Below are 12,250 nucleotides of genomic sequence, written 5' to 3'. Positions count from 1 at the left end.
AGATTGCAAATTGGAAACTTTTTGTATCTAATAAAACAGTCTAAAAACATGGAAACAAAAACTGATGGAACTAACATAAGAAATTGACACAGCCTGTTCCCTATTTAGACTGACACCCTGTGCTTAGAAGCTGGTCCTGGGTTCAGTAAACTGCACATTACCCTTTCTTTGGCCACAGACACTTCTGTACCTGACAGTAGAAAAACTCCCACTGTTGTTAACTGTGCCCTTATGCCATTTGGCTGTGACAAGGTTGTGAGGGCTCTGACGGTTTTCTCCGCGGTGCTGAGCATAGGGCCCTCAAGCCTTTGTGGTCTCACTGACCTGGATTCTAGCCAGTGTCTGAACGTGAGAAAATTCTTTGACTTTAGACTGCAGTTTCAGGTGGGTGTTTCATGAGGATGATGGTGTGACACGTGTAATTCCCAACTCAAACCCTACCCTGAGAACTGAGCCATCTTTCTACCATACAGGTGGGGAACAGCAGCATAGCCTGGTCTCTGGGCTACATGCTCAGCCTGACCAACCAGATCCCAGCCGAAAGCCCTCTGATCCGACTGCCTATGGACCCACCTGCCTTTCTGGGCATCCTCGCCTTCTTCACAGCAGTGGCCTTGCTGTGTCTGGCATTTCTTGTGTACCTGTATGTTTCGTCCAGGAAGCAGAGGCAGTCCCAACACGCCTTCAACCACACAGTGGATTCTGAGTGAGCCTTGTGAAGCAGCTCCTGGAGCCTGAGGGCTGCCCAGGACCAGCGTGGGTAGCACAAGACAATGTCAGCGAAATGTCCATCTTCAGGAAATACAACGAAAGTCAAGTACCTAGGTCATGCACCTCTCTGATAGTGATTTATGCCAAAGCACCTCTTGCGGAGTCCCCCAACCATTCTGGGCACATTGCTTCTCCAAGGACCCTACCATCCACTTGCTGGCCTATTGGAGAACTGAGGAGAGACAGGCCATCAAGGTCAGGCTTTTTATTCCAAGTGCTAGGAACAGTAAGTTGAGAATATGACAGTTTGATGTTGAAGAACTGACCTCAGGGCTCAGTTTGCATTTTTCCTTCCTCAGAAGTGCCCTATACCTCCTAGCAAGTTTGGAAGTTGACAGGTGCCCATTAAGCATTTGACACAGTTAGATATGTTGCATCATGGCTTCCTCCCATTGATTCTTAACTAAGAGTTAGCAATCCCATAAACATTGAGGTACCTCAGACTAGTAGAATATAGTATCTGGTGGAGAAGATTCCTTTACCCCAATGATAGTGGCCATGGCCAGGCTCTGTCATACGGGCAGAACCTGGAAGACAGAGACACATAGAAAATCTCCCAGGAAACTGCAGTCTTTCCAGAGTGGGATTCCCACTCAGGGCACTAGTCAGTAGATTGCAGCCTGTGTGTATGAATTCATTCTCACCTACTCTTCATATGCCTCGGTCCTCCTATAAAACATTTACTCCTAGTGAGGCTATCATGTAACACATCTTTTTGCCTTTCTAGGCTTTTGCTTAGGGCTATTTCTCCATTGACAGCGTGGTGTGTGTTTTGTCCACTGTTCCCACAAGTGTACTTGATGCTGTCTTGAGATTTCCTCACTTACCACTTTGCTACGTAGGATGAGAAAGAACTACAGCAAGTCCAATGTTGAAAAAAAAAACCAATCAACATTATTTCCAATTGTTGTTGGTTAGCTGAATATGGAATAAAGGACTCTTATTTTGATTTGAAATGTGTTTGTTGCCTTGCAAACAGTACTTTTTCTACTAAGGACCCAAGGTGGTATTTATGAGAGGAAGTTCTTAAAATGAGGAAAAATTTGTTAGGAAATCTTTCCTAGTGAACTAAGAAAATTATGCATTAATATCACCTTTATTCCAGAGAAGTCAAAGTACTTCACTTTGGAAAGCCTTTGGCTCCTTGAGGTAATTGAGTCAAACATTTCTGTATCTTATTTGACATCTAAAACTTCTGTGCTACAACCTGCCACTCAGATCATTCCCAAAAATGCATCTTTGCTCACACAATTCTCACTCCTTCACCTGTGGGTCATCCTCCCAACCATCCAAATCATGCATATTTCTCAAGCCCTGATTTAGCTCTGCTCTTTCCACAAAGCTTTCCTTACACATACACACACACACACACACACACACACACACACACACACACAATGATCTACTGGACCACCTTTTAAAAACTAGTTGGGGGGGGCACCTGGGCTCTGGGCTCAGTGGTTGAGCATCTATGTTCAACTCAGGTCATGATGCTGGACCTCCAGGATCAAGCCCCACATCTGGCTCTCTGCTCAGGGGGAGTCTGCTTCTCCCTCTCCCTCTTGCCTCTCCTCCAGCTTATGTTTGCACGCTCTGTGTGTGTGTCTCTCTGTCAAATAAATAAATAAAATATTTTTTAAGAAGCTAGTTCAGGGGACACTTGGGTGACTCAGTGGTTGAGTGTCTTCCTTAGGCTTAGGTGGTGATCTGGCGATCCTGGGATTGAGTCCCACATCAGGCTCCCTGCCTGCTTCTTCCTCTGCCTATGTCTGCCTCTCTTGTGTGTGTCTCCCATGAATAAATAAATAAATCTTAAAAAAATAAAAATAAAAAGCTAGTTAAGAATATATATATACATACATACAAACTAGTTAGGTAAATTATTATTTATCTTGTGTGTGCATATGGCTTATTTCTAAAATAGACAGTAGGCTACTGAAGGGCAAATCCTGTTATTAATCACTCATTCATTCAACAAAATTCTAAAAAATACGTACTATGGGCCTAACACCTTGCCAGGTGTGATCTCAGATTTGGATAAGTGCTATAAATGTAATATACTTACTTAATGTATTTGTTGGTTGGTGTTATTTCCATAAAGGATGAAGAGTGGGCAATAAAGTATAGATATATTAGATAAAAATAGTATCCAAATAACCAAGAGTTTGCATGAAAAGACATTTATGTCTAAGCAGGGAAGAGGGCCATGAGTCCAAGAAGGCAAATCATAGTCAATGTTTCTAGCTGATTCGGGAACTTGGAATAAGCTAATGAAATATTTTGTGTTTTCTAACATATATCAAAGAATTCTTACCAGATGAACTATCATGAAATCTGCAGTCCTGGTAACATATCTAGTAAGATTATGATAAACAGAAGTCTAACATGGTCCCGCCACCTTACCTCCTAGTGTTACTCGGGAGATTATGTTGTACACCGCAAAAGGGATTTGCAGATGTAGTCACCAGTCAGTGGACCTTAAATAGGAGAGATTATCCAGGTAGGCTTTTTTCTCACGTGAACTCTTTAAAGGTAGAGCACTTGCTCCAGAAGACAGAGATATTCAAAGCCTGAGAAGGAGTTGATATGCTATTGCTAACTTAAAGATGGAGGAGGCCAGGCATGAGAGAACCCAAGAGCAGCCTCTAGGAATGAAGAGCAGCCCTTGGCTGACAGCCCACAAGAAAGCAGGGGCCTCAGTCTTACAACTGCAAGCAACTATGTTCTTTTAGCAATTTGCATAAACTTGAAAGCATAGTTCCCCAGAACTTCCAGTTAAGAGCTCCACCAGATTTGACCCGTCAATTTCAGCCTTTAGAGACCCTAAGCAGAGAACCCAGTTGAGCTCACCCAGACTTCTGACCTACAGAATTTGGAGGTAATACATGGGTATTGTTTGAGGCCACTAAGTTTATGGCAATTTGTTACATGGCCAATAGAAAATTAATACTATAGAACCTAGGCCCCAAGACCCCAACCAAAACAAGTGCTTACATTTGAAATATAAGTGAAGATAAAAGTGATTAGTATCACAAATTGTGTCTATTCCTTACAGTAACGTGCAGGAAAGGCATAGGCTTAGAGGTAAAATAACATACCAACATTACCCAGCTAGTAAACTTTGGAGGTGGAGACTGTGAGTTGAGATTCTGGTCTGATTGAATCTAAAGCCCATTATGTCTGTCACATTTCCTGTCACAGGAAAAGGCAGTGTCACATGGCAGATAGGAGTTTGGCTTTAGAATGTTGTAGTCCAACATACTCATTCACATATAGACACTTGATTTATGACAGAAGTATTACACCAGAGCAATGAAAAAGATGTGGGACAAATGGATTTCCATATGGAGGAAAAAAAGGAAATTCGACTCCTTCCTCACACTATTTTCAAAAATTACTTGCAGGACAGTTAGAGACCTAAGCATGAAAGACAAACCTACAAAGGTTTTAGAACAGAAAAGAGGAGAAAAATTTTAAGATCTTCAGTAAGGGAAGGGTTTCCTAAGCATTGCACAAAATGCACTTACCGTAAGAGAATACGTGATATTCGATTACATTAAAATTAAGAACTTCTATTCCTCAAAAAACACCATTATAAGAGTGAAAAGATAAGCTACAGAGTGGAAGGAGGTATTTGCAACGTATATGACTGATAAAGGACTAGTTTCCAAATTACATGGAGAATTCCGACAAATCAGTGAGAAAAAGGCAAGTGAAAAGCCATTTTACAAAAGGAGAAATCTAACTGTTCAATAAATATGAAAAGGTGCTCAACTTCATTTATAGATTAGGGAAATGCATATTAAAACTATGATGAATCATCATAATACACCCATTGTTTGATAAAATTAAAAACTCTGACAACACTAAATGTTGGTAAGTGTGGAACAACTAGAACTCTCATGCACTGGACGTAATTAATGTAACCATTCTGGGAAACTGGTATTATCTAATAAAGTTGAAGCTATATGTACCAAATGACCCAGAAATTCTTAGAAGCTATATGTACCAAATGACCCAGAAATTCTAGTCTAAGGTATATACCTTAGACATACATGTTTTAATGTACACCAGGCTACATGCCTAAGAATGCTTTTACCAGCAGCCAAGATGCCTATCCCATAAAATGGAAGGGTATATAGTGATATATCCATAGTACTAAAAAACACCGTATAGTATGAAAACAAAAGAAATGTAAATCTATGCTCAAAATGGTTGGATCTTGCCAAGGTGACATTGAGGGTAAAATCAAGTCACAAAAACACATACGAATAATTCCATTTATATGAAGTTCAAAAACCGGCAAAACTAAACACAGAAAATCAACTCTCAAGGAAAGCAAGGAAATTATTACTCTTAAATTTGAGGGAAGATGGAAGTAGTGTTTAGAAAGGGATACATGAATGTCTCAGTATGTTAGGGCTGCCATGACAAAGTACCATAGAACAGGTGACTTAAACAACACACATTTATTGTCTCACAGCTCTAGAAGCCAGGAAGCCTGAGACCAAGGTGTCAGCCAATTCAGTACCTGGTGAGAGACTTCTTTCAGGCTTATAAACAGCCTGCCTTCTTACTGAGGCTCCCCTTGGCCTTTCTTCTGTGCTTGTGTAGGGAGAAAGACAGTGAGCTCTCTGGTATCTCTTCTTTTAAGAGTACCAATCCCATCACAAGAGCCTGACCCTCATGGCCTCATCCCACCCTAAATACCTGCTGAAGTACCAAATACCATCACAGTGAAGGTTGGGGTTTCAATATATAAATATTGGGGGATACAAACATTTGGTCCATAACAAGTTCTGGGGTGACAGTGCTGTTCTGTAACAGGCCAGTAGTTACAGGTGTTCCCTTTTTCAACCATGTATACACTTTCTAGATGTCTTATATGACATTTAAAAAATAAAATTAGGGCAGCCCTGGTGGCGCAGCAGTTTGACGCTGCCTGCGTCCCGGGTTGTGATCCTGGAGGCCCGGGATCGGGTCCCGCGTCGGGCTTCCTCCATGGAGCCTGCTTGTTCCTCTGCCTGTGTCTCTGCCTCTCTCTCTCTCTCTCTCTCTCTCTCTCTGAATAAATAAATACATCTTTAAAAAAATAAAATAAAATTATAGATCTACATTAACTCAGAGATTTTCTATCTCTATGATCTTCATAAAGCCTTTGAATTTCTTTGAGCTCTGATTTCCTCATATATAAAATAAGGATAATACCTACCTCATGGGATGGTTATAAGAAAAGAGAAAATTGGGATTCCTGGGTGGTTCAGCAGTTGAGTGTCTGCCTTCGGCTCAAGGCGTGATCCTGGAGTCCTGGGATCGAGTCCCACATCTGGCTCCCTGCATAGAGTCTGCTTCTCCCTCTGCCTGTGTCTCTGCTTCTCTCTCTTTTTGTCTCTCATGAATAAATAAAATCTTTTAAAAAAAGAAAGAAAATTTAGCACATTGCCAGTGCCTGGCACAGAGTATAGCCAATGAATACAAGTTTAAAAAGTATTTCTTTCACCCACGTACTTATTCATTCATTCACTCATCATATATTTACCAAAAATCTACCATGTGCTAAGTAAGCACTGGGCCAAATGACTGAGATTATAGGAGAAACCAAACTACTTTCTTCTGGAAAATGAAACACATGAGACTTGAGGCCCTCTGCTGGAGCCAAGAAGAAAATCATTTCCAGACTTTTTCCTTCCCTAACTAAATATGCTGAAAAAAAAAAAAATTCAGTAGTTCAAAAATATTTTTAGTATTATGAAGTTATGTGACAATTGGAGGTCTGAACATTTGATGATATCAAGAAACTGATTTTGATTTTTGTCTAGCTGAGATGATGAAATTGTGGATTTTTTGTTTGTTTTTCAAGAATCCTTACCATTTAGATATTGCTCAACTATTTCCAGATGAAATGACATATTGTGTGTATCAGTCAGAGCTTAGCTGGAGAAGGAGAATCAGCAGGAGATATATGTTAAGATATTGTTTTTGCAAGACATTGGCTTATGTGATCATGGGGGCTGAAGGCAAGTCTAAAATCCACAGAGCAGGCTGTCAGGAGGGGCAGGCTGGAACTTCATGTAAATAAGCCAGAAAAGTATTTTCTGATGAGATGACATTTGAACCAAAACTTGAAGAAAGTGAAGGAATCAGCTGTTTGAGTATCTGGTGGAAGAGCATTCTTAGCAAAGGACATAGTATGTGCAAAGGCTCTAGGGTAGGAACATGTTCAAGATACAGAGAGGCTGGAACAGAAGGAACTAAAAGATGTAGGAAATGAAGTCAGAGAGCTAACAGGAGGTAGACAGGGCGAGAGGGAGCCACTGGAGGGTTTGAAAAAATGAAGGATATCTGGCTTCTGTTTTAAAGGGCCTATTCTCTAGCTGCATTAAGAAAAATAAAGTGAAGTGTACAAGGGCAGAAACAGGAAAACCAATTGGTAGGTTATTAGAACCATCCAGATGAGAGATGCTGGTAGCTTGGACTGAGAGGTAGCAGTGGACACTGTAAGCAATGGTCAGCTACTGCATATTTTTGAAAATAGAGCCCATAAGATATCCTAGTGCATATAGAGTAAGAGAGGAGAGGATTCAAGAATTATTCTGAACTTCTGCCTGAACAACTGGAAGTATAGGGTTGCCATTAACTGAGATATGAAAGCAGTAAAGGGAAAGGGTTGAGTAGGGAGAAGGTTAGAATCCAGACTGCTTTTGAAGAAGGCTGTCCATATCAGCATAAATCCACAAGCATGGGGGAGAACAGAAGGCAACAATAACATTTTGCACCTGAAATGCTGATCAACCAGAGGTAATTGATTTAGCAGACCCAAGAAATCTTAATCCCAAATCAATTAGGAAATTAATAATCAACCAGGATGCTACTGCTAATTAAACAGTAGCATCATTTAAAAGCTCAGGAATTGGAGATCCCTCGGTGGCTCAGCGGTTTAGCACCTGCCTTTGGCCCAGGGCGTGATCCTGTTGTCCCAGGATTGAGTCCCACATTAGGCTCCCTGCATGGAGCCTGCTTCTCCCTCTTCCTGTGTCTCTGCCTCTCTCTCTCTCATGAATAAATTAATAAAATCTTTAAAAAAATAACAGCTCAGGAATTAGTGAATTAGGTACAGCTGGAACTTGGGTTGGGGGCACAAAATAAACATGATTAGTTTAAAGCTATTTGAGAAATAGGAGCTCCTGGGATCCCTTCTCCCTCTGTTTGTTGGTGAGAGACTACCTCTCCCAAATGCAGGCAGAGGGATTGGAAGACTCACAGTTGAGGGTGGAGGCATCATACCCCAAACAGCAGGGTTAAGGGAACTGGGGTATATTCAGTGTTTAGAATCCAGTGTTTAGAGCCCTCTAACCCAGGCTCTAGGCTATCTCTGCCCTCCAGGCAGGTCGGAGGAGCCTTTTGTTATGGGGAAGCCAAGCAACTGCACAAAGGACAAAATGCGGTGTTGGTGGGGTGCCTGGTGGCTCAGAGGGTTAGGCATCTAATCTTGATTTCACCTCAAGTAATGATCTCAAGGCTCTGAGATGGAGTCTCATGTTGGGTTCATGCTGGGCATGAAGTCTACTTAAGATTTTCTCTTTCCCTCTGCCCATCCTCTAAAGAAATGTTGTTGGCATTTGGACTTTCCCAGTAAAATTATCCTATAGTGAAGCTTGAATCAACAACTGAGAACCTCATTTTTACTTCACCCCCTAGCTTAAATATGAGAAGATAAACAAGGGTTCCCCGGTATCTAAGGAGTCTCATCACAGTTTTGTAGTGCAGTATTAAGACGGAATGCAACTAGATATTTGTGTTCTATCAGCCATCTTTACCCAGAGTCTGTCTGTCGTTGTTGTTGTTGTTGTTTTTTTACCACCCCTCTACTTTTATCACCTGCCCTTTTCCTTACTAAAAAGTAGTGGTGTTTCAAGGGGCCTCTGATTTTGTTTCTTTGCTCTTGTCTACCTAAAACTCACTTTTTAAAATCTTTTTCTAAATATTTATTTATTCATGAGAGACAGAGACAGAAGCAGGCTCCATGCAAGGAGCCCGATGTGGGACTCGATCCCAGAACTCCAGGATCACGCCCTGAGCCAAAGGCAGACCCTCAACCACTGAGCCACCCAGGCGTCCCTAAAACTCACTTCTGAAACATCTTAGAACTTGACCTCTCAGCAGAGGGAAAGTCTCATTGCCTTTCTCTGGATTTCAGAACCACGGTCAGGGATAAAAATACTCTGGGGTAAAGTGGGCTCCATAACACTTTCATATTATCTATGGTTGCTTTTGCACTAAAAAAGCAGAGCTTAATAGTTGTGGCTAAGACTGTATGGCCAGCAATGTCTAAAATATTCACTATTAGGCCTTTTGCAAGAAAAGTGTGCAGATCCCTGATATAGATAGTACCATTTAGTCCTAAAAGCCCTTGAAGTTGACATTCATCATCCTTATTTTATCATGAAGGAAGCTTAAGTTTAGAGAAAGCAGGTAACTTGCTCAGAGTCACAGAAAGTATTGGGAAAATCATCAAAGTGTCTGTTGACAATAGCATACAATCTCCTATCACAGTTTCTTCCCCACCTCCTGGAACCCTCAATGAGGAGATACAGTAGGTCAAAGAAATCCAAAGTATTGAAGTATCCAGCCACCTGAGACATCATAAGTACTTTTTCTAGAGCTAACGGCCATTCTACGTGTCTCTGTCCCTTTAGTTTTTCAGAAGTGACTCTGTTCACTGGTGCAGGAGCAGCAACCTCACCCTAGGATCCCAGCCAACCCTCCAGCTCTCCCTGCAAACCTCCTACATCTCTGCCACCTTTCTCCAGGCAGACAGCCCAACCTTTCTGAGGTAAACTCATTCTACAGGTGAATAAGAATATCAGTGGGTTCCAACAAAGCCATCTCAGAGTGCTCCTTCCCACTTTTCCAGAGCTCTGCCAGCCCTCCCAGAGGAAAAGCCCTTCCTTGTTCTCAGGTTCCAGTGAGCACAGAGGTGAGAGTAAACCAAACCCAACTCTCCTGAGGGAGAGGCTGCCCCAGGCTATGGAGCCCAGTCTTATCAGGCAAATTCATCCCAGGCTGCAGTCCTGCGCTGGCAGAAGGCAGTCCCCTCACACAGCTAGAGTTTTTTGAGGGTGGAGGCTGTCTTATGGACTACAGGGCCTTACTGAGCATAGGGCTTGGCACTTGTTAGCAAGAGATGAGAGCTATAATCATTATGTGTTCATGTGAGTTTGCTAAATAAATGAATCAATGAATGATAATCTCACTACAAATCTCTTAGCACCAGGGTAGTTAATTACATAAACTAATTTATAATTTACAATGTATTTTTCATATCTTCTATCCCAGTTCATCCTTCCAACAATATTTAGGGAAATACAGAGAGCTTTCAAACCTCAATTTTAGGGAGGAAGGACCACTAAAAGGTTGAGTAACTCAACCAATATCACACAACCAGAGAGGGCCAGAGGGGAGATGTGAACCCAGGGCTGGCTCCACAGCCTGTGTTTTTCCAGCAAACCACATTGCTTCTCTCTGCTAGACACCCAGATGCACTCACCATGTACGTCTTTTTTTTTTTTTTCTATCTTTTCCCTTCTGTCTGAAGATCCCCTTTTTACTCTCTCTCCCTTGCCTCTCAGGTCTCATAAAAGGATTCCTTGACCCTACTAATGACTCTATACTAGATATTGTTGCTTTTAAAAAAAAAAAAGTGTGCTTGGGTTTCTACCCAGGGTTTCTCCACAAAGTTTTAATCTAATAACAGCAGGTAAAGAAAACGTACAAGGCCACTTGCATTAAGAGCTCCACACATAGTTCTATTTTCTTTACTGAATCACTGATTGAATTTTAAATATATCAAGCAACCTTACTTGCCTCTTATGCAATTGTCCCTCAACCTGACTGCATTAAAGGTTCACAAGATTTACCTTCTCTAGTACAAGCTTCGTTGACACTTGAAAGCCTTTTTAAAATAATCACATAAGTCAAACAGCAAAACCCAAAAGTCTGCTCAGCAGATACATTTGCCTTGGGGCAAGTTCCAAGTACCAGTTATAAGGTGAGCAACTCAGCCTTCTAGCCACTCTGTGTGTGTATGGGTCAAAGTCATCCAAGACCTGATGGCCATCAGATGTCCTGAGGAATTCATGTCAGGGCCAGCCCAGGCAAGTCTTTGCTCCTTTCCAGAGTGCCTCATCAGATTCAGATTCTCTCCTGCTGCAGATTGGACATGAATAGGCATAGTGGCCAACATAGTGGCTGGAATGGAGACAGCTGTACTGATACTGGGGTAGGAAATGAGATTCAAGTGTAAGGCAGCAAGGATATTATATGATTGCCCTTGCCTAGGAACAGCCATCCTCTGCAGCTCTGCTCTATACTCACTCAGGTAGGAACTATCTCCCTGGAAAGCCTCATAGAGTACCACCTCAGACTCATCATTCTCCAGCAGATGCAGATGGTGTGGGATGAGGTACTGAACAATGTATCACAGTAAGCATTTTAACAGCTGCTCCTGCACATCAGAAATGACATGGTTCAGAAGGAGAATGAACAAGGCCTTTCTGTGGCTTTCTCGGAAGCCTATGGCTATGAAGACATTATGGGAACTTGTTGGCCATTCATCATGGGGAAAGTGGAAGGAGATCCTTCTATTCTCATACTTTACTTCACTGTACCAGGGCACAAAGCCTGGGTCCCACTTCCCCTCATCTTCAGAAACCTCTGGATGACAAGGTTGGCATCATTTGACAAGTGAACGGGGTATCAGCCTGCTGCATGTCCTGAGGCAAGGACTCAGGATATGAAAAAAATGTATTCAACACACAGCATCATCACTGTAAAGTCAAACTTGTTGATAGAATAAAAAATGCAAAAAAAAAAAAAAAAAAAAGAGGCCTCTCAGCACCGCTGTAGGAGCCTATTTCCTGAAAAATGTTAATGGTGATTGTACACTTAGCTGTGAAAAGGCTCAGACTCTGAGAGTCTGCTCCATGTGGCATTTTCTCTGATGCTTCTCTCCCACTCCTCTTCCTCCTCCCAGGGTTTCTCTTACTCATTCAGGAATGCCTGCAGCAAACCCAGCCAAGTGGTGAAGTGCTCTGAGAAGCAGAGCATTAGCTGTCCATGACTTGTCCACGGTGTCTAGAAGCCTGGTAACTGGCTCCACTGCATAGGACCAAATAACAGCTGAAGCCATCTCCCATGTTTTAGAGGTCAAGAAAAAGACCTGGTGGAAGCTGTCAGAAATCCTTGCCAGCTGACCATTGACGGATAAATGAAACCCCACAGGTGCTCCTCTGGTAAACCTTAGACTGCTATATTCTCTGCAAGAGACTCTCAGTCATGTCAGCAGCCTTTACAAATCAAACAGATCTTAACAAAGTTCCACCTTACCTTCTGCCCTCTGGTGAAAACAGCACACAAAGAGGGGGAGATTTCCATTGGAAGAGATACCAGTGCTCCTATCTAAAATTACACTGAAGAATGT

The 12,250-nt window shown here is 42.0% G+C and overlaps 1 protein-coding gene across 3 annotated transcripts in view; it reads left to right on the top strand.

Annotated features, from left to right (window-relative positions):
- The window catches only part of ENTPD3 (ectonucleoside triphosphate diphosphohydrolase 3), a 33,483-nt gene extending 31,756 nt beyond the window's left edge, over window positions 1-1,727 (top strand). For all 3 annotated transcript variants that reach the window (XM_077865666.1, XM_077865667.1, XM_077865665.1), the window contains one exon: window positions 474-1,727. In XM_077865666.1, the coding sequence (XP_077721792.1) occupies window positions 474-710 (237 nt within the window). In that variant the 3' untranslated portion in view covers window positions 711-1,727. The remainder of the gene's footprint in view (window positions 1-473) is intronic.
- Window positions 1,728-12,250: the final 10,523 nt, after the last annotated feature.

The sequence above is a fragment of the Canis aureus genome, chromosome 22 (assembly GCF_053574225.1).
Source record: "Canis aureus isolate CA01 chromosome 22, VMU_Caureus_v.1.0, whole genome shotgun sequence".
Lineage (NCBI taxonomy): Eukaryota > Metazoa > Chordata > Mammalia > Carnivora > Canidae > Canis > Canis aureus.
This window is presented reverse-complemented; position numbering and strand designations above follow the sequence as displayed.